Raw genomic sequence first — 20,430 nt, 5'->3', positions numbered from 1 at the left:
ATTCAAAAAGCCTCGGACATAGAACTGACCATCAACCTTTCAAATGGTGTCTCATCAATGAAAAGAAGTACATGAATGACACGCATCAACCAACAAAGCCCATTCATCTCAAAAGGAGCTCGACACTTACACCACAATCTGCCTGACGGACTCAAAATTGTATACAATAATTTCATAACTATATAAATTCGAGATTTAGATCTTCATAGAGAGAAAGAGAGAGAAGGACATCTGCTCCTTCACGCCTATTACCTGAAACAAGTGAGGCTAATTTGATATGGGAAAATGAGGAGAGAATGAAGGCCTTCGTCAGTCTTGACAATCTGAGGGCCTGGTGTAAGTTGGATTTTGTAAAACGGAGGCCGAATATGAGGGTTTTGGTAGCACCTTTGAAAAGATAACACTGATACACATTATCTATTTAAAGGTGCTACCAAAACTTTTAAAGAGGGTTCAAGTTTGCTTATATACTTGAGATATTAGGAGAATAAAATTTAGGAGAATAAAAATTTAGGAAAATAGGACGACAAAAGATATTGCAATTGAAGAGTTATAACATTTCAATCGTCTTGGAAATTTTCATATGATTTCTTTTCTTTCGATAAACGTTGAAGAAATTGAAATAATAAAACAAAGTGGTTTCCACTTATCTCTTAATGTTTGCGACAATTGTTTCGCCAACACTAAGGCTTCATTTTTAACTGATAACAAAACATAGCTTGTAGGCAACCTTATTATATAGGTGAAAAAAATATGAGCATATGAGCAATTGGACATAATAAACTTTACAGCTATATTGAACATTTACTGCCTGGGGTCTCAAAACTATAAAAAAAAATCAATAATGGGGATGAGTTTACATATGTTTTTACATTGGGAAGGATATTTTAGGAATTATACCTTTTTATTTCAAGAAATTCTGAAAGTGTTAGTCTTGTGCTTTCATTCAAGACGTGTACGATTTTTTTTCACGATTTCCCGAAAAGTTTTCAAGACTTCTGCAAATGTACGGAACACTTTACATCAGGTGGTTTCAAAGGACACTGCAATTTTTAACAAATATCAACTGCTTCTGAGCAGATCATATGAACGATAAAAATCGATGAGACTTTTTCAGCTGAAACTTTGCAGTCATTTCGAATTCCTTTAGAGAATTCAGACTATGATTCTGTTTTTTTATTTTTTTGTCAAAATTAATGTTTCCAAATATTTTGATAATTACTTTGATTTGACAATTCTTCAATTGATTTTATTAGTAGGTGTTAAGTAGAGTTGAGAAATCATATCCCTCTAAAATGTATGCGTGGAAAGTAACTAGGGATTCACCGCTTGGCTTGATTTTCAAGCCAAGTAGTAGTTTTTCAATCTCAAGCCAAGTCAAGTATTTATTTTTCAAGTACCTACTTGAATCATATCAAGCTTTTGATTTTTATCAGTTTTATTGTGTAGTGTCATATCAATGAAAGAATGATGAAATGAGAAGGAACCTTGCAAAAAATACTTTTATTTATCAAACTAATTTTAAAAAAGAACCGAAAATATTAATTTTTTTGAAATAGAAACATTAATTGAATCACTTTAAATCATAACAAAATAAAGAATAATAAAAAATAGAGTTTCCTGATAGTGAGAAACCTCCAGGTTTTGTTCTATTTCATGATTTTCAATCCAGGATCTAAGACACATGAGGCATCTTACGAATTTGTCGCCTAACCTATTGCGTAAAAACAGCTCTGGAAAATTGTCTTTCAACAGGAGCTGAAGATGCTGGCGTTGATAAAAAATCCTTGGCCATTTTGGCCAAGTTTGGAAATATATTCTTGAAATTACCAAAATCTACCAATAGATGTCATAGAAATGTGAGAAAAATACTAATAAAGTCACACTGGCGAGTGGCGAATGCTTCAGTCTCGCGGCGCTCGAGGAATCCCCTTATTTAGTCTAAGCGCGCACGAGATTGCAGAAATATAATATATGCTGTGCGAGGCGTGCATATCAAGCTCAAATAATATCAAGTAGCTTGATATCAAGTCTAGCAATAAATATCTAAAATTAAGCTCAAGTATGTTATTTTTCACGAGCTTGATTTTCAAGTCAAATATCAAGGTACTTGGCTTGATGAATCTCTAAAAGTAACTACAAAACATGAAATGCGATGCATTTTGAAAATATTTCAGGCACAACATGTCTCAACAAAAATAAGAAGGTTACTCACTAGGCTATCCAACGTCAGGCAAAAACAATATAGTCCATGACATTTGAATGAATGGACTTCTTGAAATTTTTTTAAGGTCATTTTTTGAAATTGTAGAGACTTTGGTACCACCTGTTCAGTGATCCGTACATTTGTAGAAGACTAGTAAAGTTGTCGGGAATACAATAAAAGAATCGTACAATTATCTGAAACGGTTTTCAAGATATTATCTCCAGTTTAAGCCATAATAACAATGATCGTCTTCATTAGGTGAAAGTTCAGTTATAGCTATTCTTATACACTTTTACTTAATATTCATGAAAAATGGTCAAAAAGTACCACAGATGACAAGTAGGTTATTTCGAAATAAGAATAAGATATAATTTAGATATATATTTCTCATTAGTCATTTAAAAAACAGAGTGGTATCTTCTATCACCACTTTTGGACCAGCTGGAATAAAAAAAAAATTTTTTTCTTATGCGCTGAGTACTGTGGATTCCGTCAAAATTTAAATAATATCCAAGAATTATCGACCGATCGAGCCCTATTGACTCCCCTTGTATATTAATATGAAAGTTTAAATAAAAGAAAAAAGATAAATGTGGTTTTTATTGGAAATCTTTCAAGAAGTGAAGTAATTCATTCAAAACCGACTCTCCTTCGACCAATAAGTCCTGCACGTATAGTAGTTTCCAAATCTTGTTGTTAAATATAGCATTGAGTACGTACAACTGTCTATCAGATGAATTAAAATCACATTAATTCCTAAGACCATTTTGACCCAATCCTCGCAGTCCCCCAACTTAATCTTGCTAAAGCTCGCCATCCCACACACGCGAAGATCTCGTCAACGAAGTGCCAAGAAAAACCCCTCGAAACGTCGATATTCGAGCACCTCCCCCTTCCTCTCAGCTGAGTCAGGTGGATCAGTCTGTACACAAGACATCAGCAATTTTTAATATCCGCCAGGACCACTCATCCGTCTCCATTAGGATCCTATTCAGATCCCTGCGCAAATGAATTCGAATCTGCATAATACTGTGAGCCGATCTCCTGACAAAGGAGCTGCTGGGGCGCAGTGGCGGCGCCAGGCGTCGGCGGTATCGGAGACGGCATCGAGCCTGTCAAAAACGGTTGGTCAACGTTATTATTAGATTTAGATATTCGTTTATATTTTTGCACAATCCAGCTTTTTAAAGTCCTCACGGTATCCGTTGCCAAGACGATAGGTCTTCTTCACTGGACCAAAAGCATCGGCAAATGATTTTACCAACGCCTAAATAGCCTACTGGCGTTTTCATAATAATACATTATCATTAATTTCACACAAATCAAGAAATGAAAATGAGAAAATTAGTCCCAAGACTAACCTGTAAGAATCTGATGGTTTTGCCTCTTTGAAAAACCCTCGGATGTGATGTCAACTCTATATGATTTCGAAGTACCACATGAAACGGTCATTGATGACCGTCTGAGTGCAATGAACTTCATAAACCGCTTGGACAAAAAGCTCTCCATATGGTATACCGATGGATCAAAATCAGAAAAAGGCAGAAAAAGGGTATATGGGCCTAAAACGAGGATCTCTAGATCCCTGGGAAGTGAGCCCCCTATCTTGCAAACCGAGACACTAGCTGTCTATACTTGCGCCCAAGAGTGTCACAAAAAGTAACAAAGTAACAAAAGTATCCTCAAAGGGGCGCGTGTTTACATCACTACGGACAATCAGGTCACGTTGAGATTTCTGGAATCATATAGCCAGAGGTGTTTACTGACTAGGGTGTGCCGTAATACCATAAAGCAACTGTCCAGAGGTAATAAAGTAACTCTACTATGGGAACCGGGGCATTGTGGTATTGAAGGAAACGAAGCAGCCGATGAACTTGCAAAAAGGGCATCAAGGTTAATACCTGTTGGTCTTGAGCCTTTCTGTGGGCTTTGAAAAAACCAATATAAGTCAAGGTCCAATAATAGGGATGTGACAATAGAATAACCCTCTCGGTAAACACTCCGGGTGTAGTTCAGGCAAATAAATTTGTGGTGCTTTCACAGACCTATACCAGGAAGCTCCTGAAGCTACCACGAGCTGTGCTTCAGCAGAGGAGATCTGGAGGCTCTGTGGAAAGGAAGTAGCCGAACGCAAAGGGCTGACTGATCTAAGAACCACTCACATGGGTAAGTCAGTTCTGGATACTCACGAAGTAATAGCCTAGGCTTCTAAGGATGTCGTCGGTTTCGTTAACCGTATCGACGGCCTACCTGGGTTTGGATGAGTACGTAGATTTATCAACAAAAGATCAATTAAGTCGCAGTTTCTGGAAGGCTAACAGATCCGCAACGACCCCTATACAGTGAATGATAACCTCTATAGTCTAAAAACACATTTTTTTCATAAAAATTCGACTTCATTCATCAACATAGTCACCTTCAAGAGCAATACATGTACCCCAATGCTCCGTTCACTTTTCAATACTTTTACTATACCTTTCACCTTTGCTTTCGAAATAGACCTTAACCTCAATAATCACATCTTCGTAAGAACCATATTTATTTCCTGAAGCATTCTTTTCGAGATCTGCAATAAGCCAGTAATCACTGAGGCCAGATCTGAAGAAGAAGCAGGGTGCTCAAGTAGTTGAAAGAGCAATTCGTTCAATTCGACCATGATTTTCATCGATTTGTGACAATGGACATCTTCTTGATGATCGAGAATGTTTTTCTTTTGCATTCGAGGAGGTTTTTTCTCAATTTGTGCACTCAATTGATCCAATAATAATGTAATATTCACTATTGATGGTTTTACCTTTGTCGAGATAGTCAATGATCAATATACCATTATACGTCCCAAAATAGAGGTTCCATAACCTTGCCAGCTGGTATTTAAGATTTTTGTTACTTTGGAAGACTTTCACCGACTACCTACTTTCCACTCGACTGAAGCTCATCGAAACAACATTTTTTGCCAACAATGTTAACTCCTATCTATAATGTGAGAAAAATTACTCGATATAATTTTTTTTTTTATTACCAATTCGATTGTTCTTTTCTTATACTGGGTGTTACTGAATTTGAGTTACGAAAGAAAATGAGAGATTCCTTGGATTATTTTAAAAATAAAATGGCCCATAAACATGAGCTCGCAAACATTTTGTTTTCGAGATACAGGGTGTTTCTTGTAGTCCTATTTTTTGTGATGCATATAACAGTTTTTCGAATCTTTATGGTTAATTGGTAAATAAGTACCAAAACTTATAATTAATTTATTTATCACAGTTACATAACTCGATATTTATGATAATTTGGATTTTCCTGAGAATTACTATACATAGAGAGCTGTTTTTTTTCTCGAAATCGATTGCTGATACGACAAAACTACAACAAACCAAAAAATGTAGTACTGAATCAGAGTTTCGTTTTAAATTTTTCCAAACTACCAGTAGTTCGAAAAAAATTTAATTCTGGAAGAAAGAAGCGTGCACCCTTCCAGAAAAAATTCACCCTGTATATTTGCATTTAAAATTAGTTTATCACATGATTAAAACATTAAATTGGAATATTTACGCCAATTCAAATTAAATATCTTGTAAAGAGAAAGTGCTATGAGAGAATAACTTGAACTTCAACACGTGTATCTTAAAAACAAAGCGTTTGCGGACTCATGTTATAGGATTTTTTTCTTGAAATGATAAATCTGTCATTTTCATTTGTACCCATTTGTAATTTAGGAACAACCTGAAAACTAATGTCTTCACAAATAAATTGCAATTTGAATTAAACGCCATAAATTCTACAACACACCCCAGACAATTTTTCGATGCGACAAACTCAGTGGTATAGGTAAATTTACCTACAAGAGTTTCAGGAGAAGAAAAACCTAAATAGAAACATACTGATGGAATCTTCCTGGGTTGAATCATTCCAAAAAGTTTCTTTGAAACTTAGACACCGCGAGATCTTAGAAGTATCTGGATTTTAGCAGTTAGCAAGAATATACTACACCTCCTCACTGTATTGCTTACAGGGCATTGCCGCTGGAGGAAAAACCTTATGAGAATAAATCATTGAGTCTAACTAAGAAGTGAGGAAGTAATCTTCTTGAAGCCATCCCACATACTAGAGTTCATTATAACTCTGGAACTGGAGGACGAGGAGTAGACTACGACGACTAATGGCGAGAAAAGCTCTCATGGGGACACAATAGACCGTAAGATCGAGGTGCAATGAAACTCCCCTTAAATCCAATTCTAATCTAGGCTGAAGGAGCTCAAATAAATTAGTTATTCTGTTATTAGAATGAATGGTACCTCCTAATAACCATTCCTGGGTATCTTATTCAGAACATCTGTGAAAAGACTGCAAGGCCTTAGGAGTATTAGACGAAGTCCGACACATGATTCATAAGACTTTTGTTATTGGGCATTCCAACCCATACTCGTATCATCAGCCTGCCATTTCAGAGTTATGACAACAAGGGTAGAACTACTGAGTTATTGTTCTCAAGTTGTTCTGGTGTGCAGCAAGAATTAAAGATTTTATAATTCAGACAAAATATAAAGATGAAAAAGATAAAATTCCGGATGGAAGCCGAAAGGCACAATAGGCCATAAGGTCGCGGTGCAATAACCCTCCCTAAATCTACAATCTACAACAACGAAGTGGCCTTTGAATGAATTTGTCATGGGTTTGATATAGATTCTTCACCACATTTGAAGAATTAATGATACAGAACACCATTGAAAATTTCGAAATCTTATCATGTAGAATAGTTGCTTATATCAGTAAAAATAGATGTTGAACTATCATTTTTATTAATTTATGAACCTAATTTCAATAAAAATAAGAATCAATTCTTATTCATCGTCGTCTTTCTGAAATTGGCCCCTTCAAAACTGATGTCTTCATTTCTCTCATCGCCGCCACTGTCTCGCGCGCAAATGAATTCGAATCTGCATAATACCCTGATCCGATCTCCTGACAAAGGAGCTGCTGGCGCATCTCCAGCCTCCTCCGACTCCCTGTTTGATCTTCTGCCTTTCGTGATGGCGTGAAAAAGAATGGCTTAATGGAGATTTACAATTTGAACGAATTAGGACGGGCGCTGGCGTCGTATTACCTGTGTACGTGAGGTATTATCATTAGGAGAGAGAGCTTTTTTTCATTACTTTTTCATTATGTGGAGATTCCGGGCGTGACAATGCCATATACGGGAGTCTTCAGATGAGCTTCTTCAGCGGGATTGCGAGCTGGCTGGATTTTCTTGGAGTTTTCTGCGACTATGATTGAGTGTTCTTCTTGTGTGCAGTGGGGGATTGTTTCAGACGGTGTTTTTTCCTTTCATCATTTCTATGCGGGGATTCGTACAAGAATTTGAGAGACTGACGACTAAAGCTCTTAGCAGTTCACATTCTTCATCCAACTTTCATCTCGTCTTTATAAATCCTCGAACATATTTAAAATGAGACATAGAAATTACTATAGTACATGAGTTCCCAAAATATGGTTTTGAGCCAATATTGAGTGGGCCCTGAAACGTAAGATAAGCCAACCGGAAGGCTACTGAAGACTCATTGAATTGAATTTGTAACCAATTTCAAGACACTATACCGAGTAATATGTCAACAAAAATAGTTTCAATCGCTCAATTCAATGAAGCTATGAACATCCTCCTCTTCTTCAGTACCTCATATCTATGTAAGGCTGGATTTTCGTCTATGCCAATATTCAAACGCAATACCGAAATAAATTGAATGTATCAAACTCACTGAGAGTTGGTGAAATCAATAATAAAGGTGTATTGTCAAAAAATAGGAAATTGTTGCATTTTCCCTATTTGCACCAATAAAAATGATGTTATAATAGACTTACCAATATAAACTGCTCTTTGCTTCCACACAGCACCGCACTGTATAAGGATGTAAGGGAACAGGGTAAAGGATTGAAATGGAACAAAATGGGATTTATACAATACATACTGTCCTTCTAATGAACTGTAATCTTAATATATTCAAAATGTCCGTGAATGAAACTAAAACCGTTATATTAAACACCGAAAACTTTATACTACCAAACTTTCCGATAACAATACATCTCATTTATATCTAACAAAACATACGTCTCGATATTCCTAGAATACGCGACGTTGCCAAAACTAAACATCATAATAACTTAAAAAGGGCTAAAACAATATACATCCTTTTCATTGAAATATCCGTTTTTTGCATTTACGTATTAAGTTTCAAAAATTATATTAGGTGTACAATTTGGTTCCGTCGTTTTGCAATATATGGCTGTAGCGGTAAGTGCTGTAGTTGAAATAAATAGATCGCAAATGTTATACAATGAGGTTAGGTATTTGTAAACATAACGCCATCGAAATATTAGTCGATTTGTGTCTGCAACATAAATTTATTCTCGATTAAACAAATTTACAAATCACTACAACAGATTTCTATCATCTAAATACTCCTTAACACTATAATATGCCTTACTAATCAACAGCGATTTAACTATTTTCTTAAAACTTAATGTATTCATAACTTTCACAGAATCAGGTAAGTGATTGTAAAGCTTGATACACTGATAAAATGAAGATGTTTCAAATTTCCTTGTTCTGTGAACAGGCAAAGACAGAGTTTCAGTACTTCTTGTAGAGAACAATGAAAATTACACAACTTGTTAAAAGCAGATTTGTTGTCTCTCACAAATAATAAGCATTTATATAAAAATATAGAAGGCACAATACTATTGGCAACAAATGAAGGATTACAGTGTTCACGATGACCAATTCGGAAAATTATTCTAATGATACGTTTCTGGGAAATTAAAACTCTACTGAAATCCACAGAATTTACCCATATTATGATGTTATAGGCAATATGGGAATAATACAAGCTGTAATAAGTATTTATAATGGATTCAAGGGGGAGCGAGTCCCTTATCTGCCGAATAGCATAGAAGGACGAGCTTAATTTCCTATATACATGATGTATATGATCAGTCCATCTCAAATTTTTGTCAACATATAAACCTAGGAATTTAACTGAGTTATTATGGACATTAACTCATTGCCCAAGCAATTAATTGAAATTGATTCACCAAAGGCGTTCTTAATTTCAAAAATTATCAATTCAGACTTAGGAATATTAACAATGAGAGTATTAGCATGTATTAGCTATTCGTTCAATGACTTTAGAGAAGACACTTAGTATGGAAATGGGTCTATAGTTGGCTACATTATAAGGATTATTTCTCTTATAGATCGGAAGTACTATAGCACGTTCCAAGACAGTAGGAAACGTACCAGTTGTAACTGAAAAATTAATCAGAAATGCAATATGTTCCGCTATGTAATCCGCTGTTTCCTTCAAAATCCTGACAGATACAAAATCAGCAGGACAGCTTTTTTTGTTCTTGAGCGATTTGATCACATTTAAAATCTCAACTCTATCTACCGGATGAAAGAAAAAGGTTTCAGTTCGAATTGAACTCAGCGTTGAACTGCGACAAGTTATTACTATAATTTTCGAGGATGCAGGTTTTAGCAATCGAAGAAAAATAATTCGCGAAGGCATCAGCAAGTGCATCTGCATCGCAACATAATGAACCGTTCAGACGTAACTTGATGTCAACATCATGCTTCGATCTACCTGTCTCTTGATTCACAATTTTCCAAACCGTTTTATTTTTATTATCTGACATATTGATGAGATTTTTGTGGTAATTTAATTTTGAAGTCTTAAGCAGCAAATTATAGTCAGTTTTAGCTTTCTGATATACTGTCAAAGCATGTTGAGTTCTAGAATTTCTCAACAGCCAATATAGGTCTTTGAGTTTTTGACTAGCCACCTTAATTTCGGGTGTCAGCCACCTCAGATTTGACTTTTTTACAACATCTTGATGTCTCATTGGACAACAATTATTTATTGAAGACTGCACAATGTCAATGAACGAATTGAAAGATTCATTAATATCAGATGCCATGTAAACATCATCAAAATTGGCATGTGAAATCTCCATTACAAGATTCTGTAGGGCTTTAGTTGTCATGTTCATTTATAGATAATGAATGTCAATTTTTTTCAACAACTAAGACAAGTACCTGTTCATTTCTAATTCAAATTCATTCAATAGGCCTACGCCAATAGAAAATAATTTGTGATTGGAAAATACAAAGATCAATCGGAGTCATATCAGTGAAATATGGATGTTCTCCAACCAAACTTCATAGAAGTCAAAAGAAACTGATGACTATTTTTCTCAACACGTCTAAATTCTCACACACCCTGTAGCTCTTGAAGTAATACAAATTTTCCAGATCCATCAACCATATCCGATAATTTTCTGCATTTCCCCCACCCTCATTATACGCCCGTTGAATGAGTTGTGAAGGGAGTAGAAAACATTTCATTAAAAATTCACATCTCCCGTTAAATCTTAATGCACCTAAATTATTTCACTCTTTTCATTATTCCATTTCCACAAGAAACGGAAAACGAAATCCTTTTAATTGAGAGAGATCCTCAATTTGAATGGAAACTGCATTTGGGTTTTCGCGAGTTTTCCTTCAATGGAAAGTTCGTGATTTTCCGTCATTAAAAAAATTCGCTGCCTTGGTCTCTCCTTGAAAAAAAACGAGAAGAGGTCTAAACGTTGGGTTTTTCGAAAATTGTACATGCATGCATGTTATTCCGTCCGTAATGAAAATCGATTATGTTACCACTCGAAATTATTTCAATTTGAGTCTCTCTAACCATCATATTATGTGTCTGAATGCTTGTGGCTTCCAGAGAATCTCAAGTTTTAAATGTAGAAAAACGATGAAAACAGTCGAATAATTCAGCTGCTCATGTAGCTATGTAAAGTTTGAATTGAAAATATTCATGAAAATGACGAGATATTGTTAAAAGTTCTCATTCATTTGTTGTAGGAATATATTTTTGAATTCCAACGTTAATATTATAGCTTCAAATTTGCCATAATAATTCAATAAAGGTAGAAAATAGAAAAACAAATTGAACAAAAATTAATCAGAAAAATCACTAATGTGAAATTAGAGGTTCTCCACGGATTTTGCATGAAGCTAAGTAGGTATACATTTTTACCTCAAATACTAGAATCAGTCTTCAGAACCCAAAGTCAAAACTTTCTGGCCTTTGACCTGCCATGAAAACAGAGAATATATGACCTGATGTCATTTATCACATTTTTGGCATAATGTTTTTGAAGCATATAAAAATAATAAATAATTATACGCATCCATAGAGTATCAAACATAGAAAGAGGAAGTATACGCAATTTTCACATGTCCCCAACATGGTTAGATTACGTTGTCGGAATGTGATATACTTTCAAATCCACAATTTTACTATATCATTATGAATGTATCGATTATTGGTGACGTCCATGTTTTCAATAGGTAAATAATTATTACAGGAATTTGGTCAACTTTAATTCAATATCTCATCAATACATCGCCAACGTTTCGAATCCTGATTGTGATTCTTTTTCAAGACTAGCATTTTCATCGGATTGAATTTCGTCAGTTTTAATAAAATATTTTTCTGTGTGTTTATCATGTAAATGTCAAAATAATTATGAATGTTCATTGAATATTGAATGAAATATATTTATTTGAGTGATTCTCAATTAAAAATGCAAATTTGAATATTTGGAAATCCTAATTGTCGAAATCATGATAAGCAGAATATTTATTATTTTCTGTGTCTACCATACCTGCTGAAATCCAAGGTTTGGCAACTTTTGCTCTCCTAGTGTCATCGGTTGTTTCACGGCGTAAGGCGCGCTTGAAGTTTGTTTTCTGAATTTCTGAGATATTTAGATGTTTATTTCAAGATATTTTGAGTTAATATGAAACGTTGATTCATTATTGGACATAAGAAATGCGTTTTTTATGGAGAAACTCGCGAATTGCGTGAAATATCGTATCACTGATATGTTTTCATTTCCGCGCGCTTCATGTCAAATTTTATAGTTAATGTTGGGGACAAAATTTTCTTACTGAAAATGAGATAATATGCTCCCTCTATCTATGTTTTTTACTCTGAGTACGCATCCAAGTATAAAATTCAATTGATATAATTACGCTTTTTATATATCTATGCATTATGTTATTTATATTGGTACCAAATCATGGAAAAGGAGTATTCTACATTCAAATTTGTCTGTTTCGGATCTAATGGATTTTTTCTATTAATTTTTTCGAAAATGCATACTTCATCTTTTTGTCGTGAACTCGACCATGCCACTGGATTTTACGTAAAAAAGTGTCTCTATCAGCAGTATTAGCGGATATATAATTCTTCTTCTATATATAATTCATTTTTATCTATATACATAATATAACTCGAAAACAAAATCAGGTGACCAAAAATGATTACCTACTACCCTTGATAGTTCCTCAGATAAAAAGAGAACGAGAATGGGGTATCAGATTTTGTCTATCTCCTCATTCTCCTCTGATTTAAATGTTGTAGTACTAAAACATTAAAATTTGCCCATCCTGTACACTATTGCCATTTTTCATCTGAATTAATATGAAATTGGCAGTTTTGAAAGGATCCCGTGAATGTTAAATTACCTGCAGCACACATGGATTCATGTTTCATTGTTTGGTTATCAACTCTCTGTAAAGAAATAGTAGACTCAGAAAGTATGCTTGCAAGCATTCTTGAAACCTCATTTTTTGAAGATATAATGTCATTTATGAATCCTTCAGCAACATCAGACGTACTCTTCCAGCTACCATGTAGTTTCAGAGTACCTACTCATACTAGCTCCAGCTTCTGCCGATGTTCAATGCAAGACAGTGATCTGTATATTCTTCAGGATCACACTTGCCCCAAATTTTATACTTGGGATTTTGCCAATTGATTGTAGGTTACAAAAAGCCTTTTTTTCTTGACAGTCCCGTGGGCATAAAGATATGTATTCAATTATCAGCTTCAAACTATTCATTTTATCTGTTTTTGTCTCTGGTACTGTAAATTTACCAAATGAACTGACCTTTTATCTTTTACGTCATTACGTGACTAACTAGCGTATTTACAAGTTCTTGCCGTCGGCATCTACTAAATACACCTGATATTTATGAAACTTTGTACATAAAAGGTGCCTCTTGATTCAAATGCAGAACATAATATTTTCCAGCCAGAACTTTGTAAGTTTAAAACTTTCGATCCTTGTTTCAAATATTCGACAAATATTCAAACTTAAGGTACTTACCTATGTTTATATTCTTATTTACCTACCATCAAAGTATTCTAAAGCATTGCTTATTTGGGCCATAAAGAACTCGTAGAAAATGTTTCATGGAGATCGGTAAAGTTTCCGAACAGTACAGTTTCATTCATACATTGCATATCTACAAGTTTCTGCCATTCACTTCATGAAATTTTGGTACACTTGGTCATAGGAGTTTCGTGGCCTTTCTAGCAATGCATTTTCTTTTCTCTTTTTCTTATTTCTGGGGGAATTTACAATTGTCTTCCCTTTCTTCAATGTTTGCAGTTTATATTTGAAGTTTAACAGTTTTTTCATAGCAACGATAGTGCATAAAATATTAATATTCGTTCACCACATAGAGTAATAAACATAGAGAAGGTATGCGCACTTTTCACATGTTCTCAACATGGCTAGATTACGTTGTCTTGAATTGTAATATATGTATTTTCTAATCTACAATTTTAAAATATCATAATGAATGTATATTATATTGAATGAAATATATGTAAGTGATTCCCGATTACATATGCAAATTTGAATATTTGGAATCTGATATTTTTCCTAATTGTCGAATTCATAATAAGCAAAATATTTATTTTTTACAGTATCTACCTGCTGAAATACAAGGTTTGGTAACTTTTGCTCTCCTGGTGTCATCGGTTGTTTCACGTCGTTTGGCGCGCTTAAAGTTTGTTTTCTGAATTTCTGATATATTTAGGTATTTATTCCAATATATTTTGAGTTAATATGAAACATTGACTTACTATGAGACATAAGAAGTGCGTTCTTTGTGAAGAAACTCGAGAATTGAGTGAAATATTGTATCACTGATATGTTTTCATTTCCGCGCGCTTCATGTCAAATGTGATAGTTCATGTTGGAAACAAAATTTGCTTATTGAAAATGACATATGCTCCTTCCATCTATGTGTATTACTCTGAGGTTCACTACAATGATATTGCGCCAAATTAAATATGTCAATGTCCTTATTTACGGCATCAATGAAAATCCGGACGAAGATCTTTTTAAAATTGTGGTTGATTTGTTCAAGAATCACCTTAACATAGAAGTAAATAAGAACCAGCTGAATAATTGTTATCGGCTAGGCAAGAAACTCGAGGACAAGGAACCAGGGATAAATAAACGTCCGATCGTAGTAGAATTTGTGTGTCAGTGGATGCGAGATGCTGTTTATTTCAGTAAATCGAAGTTTAAGGGAAAGAAAATTGTGTTGGTGGAGATGCTAGTGAAAGATAAGTTGGAACTCTTCAAAAAAGTGAGAGAAAAGTACAATCGCAGTTGTTGGACTGTCAAAGGTAACATTAAAGTGTTTGTAAACAATAAGATTTTTCAAGTTGACACTTATGATCAGTTCAATCAGCTTAAAATTAATAAAGCTAATTAAAATCATCTTTCATATATTTGATGTAAAATTTTGAGATTTACTCATATTATACTGGTTTCTTCTTTGCAATTTGTGACTTAAAATTTGTTGTTTATTTTGGGGAGATACGGGGATGTAACGTTGGTTGCCGGGCTTGGTCCATTTATTGAGATATTCATACTTTATTTATTTATTATTTATACTTTGCCGTGTATATAGTCTGTCTCAGTTGGGAGCAAATAATTTCCTTACAGCCAGGCCGAAGTTTTCTCTCTATTCTGTCCTGTTATTGTCTGAATTACTGGTTATATAATTATATCATTTATATGTTTTATTATTTTTGATGATTAATGTGAAGGTAGCTCATTTCGGATAGCCCATATGTGAGGAACTCGCGCGATTTGAATGAATAAACTTAAGTTAGCTCATTTAAACATAAGAACGTTAGTTGGGAATTTTGCAGATTTTCGGAGTATGATCTTGGCGAATTCGTTGGATTTTGTTGCACTTAATGAAACTAGATTAGATAATACTATTGATAATAATGCAATTGGTGTGCAGGGGTACAAGTTCATTCGCTGTGATCGTAATAGACGGGGCGGCGGTGTTGGGGCATACGTTAGGTCGGGATTGGGTTATAGTATTCTCAAGATTGGAGGACCTATAGAACAAATCTGGTTGAAGCTTGATGGTTTTGAAGGTGAATTGGTGATAGGGGTCATTTATAGACCTCCTGATTTGAATTATAAATTGTTCTGGGACTTGTTCAGCGGAGAGTATGCGAGCATTGTGACGCAGGGAAGCAAGGTGGTTTGTATGGGGGATTTTAACACTAATTTGTAATGATTCGTCGGAAGAAGAAAGTTTTGTATTATCATCGGACCAGGTGCTGTTTTTTTTAGGAGGGGTGGTTATGAAGGAAGTCATGTTGTTATTGAGCAAAGGCCCGAAAAATTATTTGTTTCAGGCGCCAAAATTACTCGCGGTGTCCCCGATATAGGTTTCTTTCATCTCAAATTAAGCCCACAATTAATTGTAAAGTATAGTATAAATATTTTTTTTTATAAATATTGACACTATTTGATAATTGTGTTCATTGACTAATGAGTATATTTATTTGTTTTTTCTTGTAGCCTGACGCAATTACGATGTAGGTAATCCTAATAAATCTATCTATACATCTCATCTCAAACCTGCCACCTCTATCATCGATATGTTCCATTATTAGAAAAAGCATACCAAATGAACCTTTCACTCCTTCAGTCACAAAAGTTCCATATTTTCGTATCGTCTTACAATAACCTCGTCTCACAATTGTAACAGTCGTATCACGTCATCTAATCCAGAAAAACCTCTTTGTGACCGACCAAAATTCGACAATGCCTTGTTGAAGGTACCTACGTAGGTGTGTGTATGTAAAGAGATCTCGTCAGTGGACGAAGCCATAAATAAACTATTATTTGTTGAATTTAAAGTTTAAACGGGGCATTGTGAGGCTGTCCGTTCGAATCAGAGCGTCTCAAAGGTGACAAGCATTCAGAAGAGGTGAGGAACGGCATAGAGCACTTGTCAAATAACATGTCAACAGGATGAAAACACACACTTCTGTCTGCGAGCTGGCTCAGCTTTGGGTCGGTTTTGGGACTTGAGATTGACCCATGGGAATTTTGAGATATCGGAAAGTGAAATTGGAGATGTTAGACTGAGGTCTGAGGAGAATTGGACGAATGTAAGGTTTGATTTGTTATGGTGATCGATGGAAAAAATTGTTTGTTGTTACATGAAGTTGAATGACATATTGGGGTAGAATGGATTCATACATGTTGGTGAATAAGTTATACAAACTTTAGAGGGTATTCTACATAAAAAAAATATTGACAGTTTACTATACATACAACTTTTGTTCGTGCTTCGTATTCGTATTCAGAAATATAGTCAAGATATTCAAATGAAATTTGATGTTTCAAGAGGCAGCTATTGTGCATTTTATGTTCATCATTGGCGCGCGCATAAGGGTAATTATTCCTTTTTTTTTTGGACTCCCATAATTACATTCGTATTTTGACACAAATAAACATAATGTTTATTTCGTTCGGAAATATCAAATTTACATTGAATCCTGACGAATACTACTTTGGAATTTCGAAATTCTAGAATTTTTATTTCAAAATTATAATTTTCGCCTTCTGTCGATTCCAAAACTTCCTTGATCTTTGACACCCAACATAGCCTTACCCTAACCTAACACAAAGTGTGTCAAACTGACGTCATCTTCATTGCATAGACATCGATTGTCAAAGGCCCATAACTAAGATGTATAAAACCATGGTGTATGCACTCCTCAAATTTTGAATGCAATGGCATTCGACCAAATTGAAAATATTAGTTTTAGTTCGTGGCGGCGCCGCAATGTCATACTTGTCATTTCGTTCTTTTCCCGTTGATTTTGATTGGATACATTAATTAAAACCCGATACTGACCAATCAAAAGCGATGTGTAACCGAGTATGATTCGTGAAACAAAACACGAAACGTTTACTGGAATTAATTCAAATATTTGAAATAGGGAGAGTTTATTGGTATTTCAATTACAAGAATTGCTTCCATAGATCATAACTATAATGAAAGATATACATATATAGCTACATAATGGCACAAAACTCATAAATAATAAACAACAAGAATCTTAATTTGTTGATAGCGCTACCTACAGTTGACATAACGAAGCTTAACTAATATTCTCAAAATTGGCAAAACAAGAGCTAATCAGTCCATATCTGGTTTTTAGACATCTTACCCATAACCTATCATTTACTACTGTCAGATGAAAGAAGAAGAAGATGATAATAATATAGGATCCAGATCGGCCCTGTTAATAATAAATTATTTGATTTTAGAAATTGCCAAGATTTCCAGAAACGCTGTACCCAGTGTTGAAATCAGAAAATTTCCTTTAACTTCTAGGAAAGTATAGTCAAAACTTCGTTTTGATATTGAGACATACTGACATAGTTTGATAGTTTTTTTTCTTCGGGGGGTATCAGTCATGCTCCGGGGGGGTAATACCTCCCCATGCACCCCTGGATTCAACAGGTGCTGTATCAGTCTCAATAGTTTCCTCATTCTTTATTCATTTTTTTTTCTTAAATTTTTCCGGTGTTCAAAAACTTAAGTACCTAGATAATGAAACTTAAGTTGAAGTTCTTAAGAACTTCATAGGTCTTCAACAAGAATATATTTAAAATATTGAGTTCGTTAAATCTATCATATTTTATTCTTCCCTTCGGTCATTCATTTCACGAGTAGGTTTACCAAAAAAGAATAGGGTTAGTCCTAGTCCAAATAATTGTTACATTTTACATACCTAAGTGATCAATTCATGCGAGTGGTATAATTTCACATTCACACGCGATGGTACAAATTCTGAAATATTTCGGATTTGTTCACCAACATCATTATATTCACAATACCGAAATTCATGTTTAGAACCACTGATTGATATTTTGCCATCTATATAAACTTAAATTGTACTACAAAAAGTGATTTATGTCTTCTCTGATAGATGTCTCTGCACGCATCATAGTTCACTAAATATTAAATAGATGTCTCTGCTTAAATTTCAATCAAAACTATCTTAACCTAACAATATTTTGTAATCAACACTAAATAATTTAAAATTCAACAAGAATTCTAAATAATCAAGAAAAAATGAACAATTTGGTACTCAGACAAATCAAAAACTTTCCCAAAGAAGCAATACATATACGTGAATTTCATCGGACTGCTATTTTAACCCAGATTCAAAAAATGACTAGATTGAGAGTGGTGGACAATAGTGAGATTGGAAAAAGAGCTATGGCAGAAGGAAAACCTCCAAAATGTATCCATGTCTATAACAAAACTGGTAAAGGAATGATAGGTGAAAAAACTATGTACATATTCTATTCGGAAACTTAAGATAACGTTACAGGTGATGTTGTCCTGGTTGCTATAAAAGGAGAAAAGAAAAAAGGGATTTTAGTAGGGCTGAAGCAAAATCAAAATACAAGAGTACCAAAGTTCGACAGCAATAATTTAGTCTTAATTGATGATAATGGCAGTCCTTTGGGAACTAGGATTCATGTACCGATACCTACGATCTTAAGAACGATTCTTAAAGAAAAAACACATGCTAAGGGTGCTGAATACACAAAATTGTTGGGTATTGCTTCTAAGTTCATATGATTGTGATAATTGTAGATAATATTGAATAAAATCAACAAAAACTCAATATTTTACATTTTTTTCCAACATATATTTTAGAATTTTTGTATAGTTCCTCATTATATCGCTCGAATTTTTAAATCGATTTATATTTACCTATTCCATTGATATTCCAAAGGCAAATCCAGTGTTAAAAAAAATTTAAGAATGATTGCATTGAAGTCAGTAAGGCATTTCATAATTATTTGTGAAATTTATGAGTTGAATTTGAATAAACACAAAAATTCCTAATTGCATCTTGGCATATTTTTGCCCCTACCAGAAAATAACCAAAAAAAATTTGAAACATATCAATCTGTTGTGAAAAAAATATTCTGTAATAATTTTTCAGGTGTAAAAAATACATAGCTGAATTTTTGGATAATTCACTTTAAGATGACTTTTATTTATTTGCACAAAGTTTCAATGGAATAGTATAGATGATTTCATAAGATTTCTTTTTTGATCTCCCAATAAAACAAACGATCATAACAAAATTTTGAATAAAGGTTCCTTCTCTATTTTGCAACTGATTTGTAAAATTCAGTCTGATCATATGGGTAATTTACCAATTTCTCAACTTTTTCTGGTTAATTTTCGAGAATCCGAATCATCTATTAGATTTATTTTTGGCATATGCTACATTTAGCATTTTTTATTCAATTTGTGTATATTTCATGTTATAACTGTTACTATGACACTTAAAAAAACGCATGAATTTACTTCTTTATTACAAAATTTACATACATAAGTCACTTTCCACTAAATAATTCTTTCTTTCTAGCATGGATTTCAGTGTGTTAGTTTCGCTGAAGATCAAACAGTAGTCGTCCATCATGAGGATATCAATCTACCTTACTTTTAATATCCTGGTGGAATCTTGTCCCTGTTTTTCAATAAAATCACTCAAGTTTTCTGGAGAGCGATCAAACTGGCTGTGGAGGTAGTGAACATTTATGCTCATGTTACAAAAAAATTTCAAAATTTGAAAGGACAGTTTCTATTAATTCTTCGTTATGTTTCCTAAAAAGACGTAGTACCACTTATTCAAATTATTCAGTCTCGTTCATTGCCTTATTTGAAAGTTTACTTGACAAGTACCCAAAACAATTTCCATCCCGATTTAAAGCTATGACAAATTGCTTCAACAGCCCCAACTTAATAATATGCAAAGATAAAAGTAATCTTATTTTTTAGTAAGGAAAGCTTCGTTGATTGCATTTTGTTTTCCTTGAATCATGACATCTTTAAAAGGCCAATTTCTGTTAATCCAGTATTCATTTTTAGCTCTGTTGTCCAAAAGACATAAGAAACAATAATATTTTGTATATTTATTTTGCTGTCCAAGGAGGTAGCTTTCCATTTT

The 20,430-nt window shown here is 34.1% G+C and overlaps 1 protein-coding gene across 1 annotated transcript; it reads left to right on the top strand.

Annotated features, from left to right (window-relative positions):
• Positions 1 to 18,442: 18,442 nt before the first annotated feature.
• LOC123684143 (39S ribosomal protein L14, mitochondrial) lies at positions 18,443 to 19,089 on the top strand. The gene is made up of 2 exons (XM_045623291.1): positions 18,443 to 18,741; positions 18,793 to 19,089. The coding sequence occupies exons 1-2, from the start codon at positions 18,531 to 18,533 to the stop codon at positions 19,044 to 19,046; spliced, it is 465 nt and encodes a 154-aa protein (XP_045479247.1). The 5' UTR covers positions 18,443 to 18,530; the 3' UTR covers positions 19,047 to 19,089.
• The last annotated feature ends 1,341 nt before the right edge of the window (positions 19,090 to 20,430 follow it).

This window comes from Harmonia axyridis, chromosome 7 (genome assembly GCF_914767665.1).
Source record: "Harmonia axyridis chromosome 7, icHarAxyr1.1, whole genome shotgun sequence".
In the NCBI taxonomy this organism is placed as follows: domain Eukaryota; kingdom Metazoa; phylum Arthropoda; class Insecta; order Coleoptera; family Coccinellidae; genus Harmonia; species Harmonia axyridis.
Note: the sequence above shows the minus strand (reverse complement) of the source record. Positions and strands in the feature narration are given on the sequence as shown.

Bases quoted from the DNA above. Each gene is read 5' to 3' on its own strand.
- LOC123684143 (XM_045623291.1), top strand. From the start codon at position 18,531: ATGAACAATTTGGTACTCAGACAAATCAAAAACTTTCCCAAAGAAGCA. The intron at 18,742-18,792 runs GTGAAAAAACTA...ATAACGTTACAG, and splicing joins AACTGGTAAAGGAATGATAG to GTGATGTTGTCCTGGTTGCT.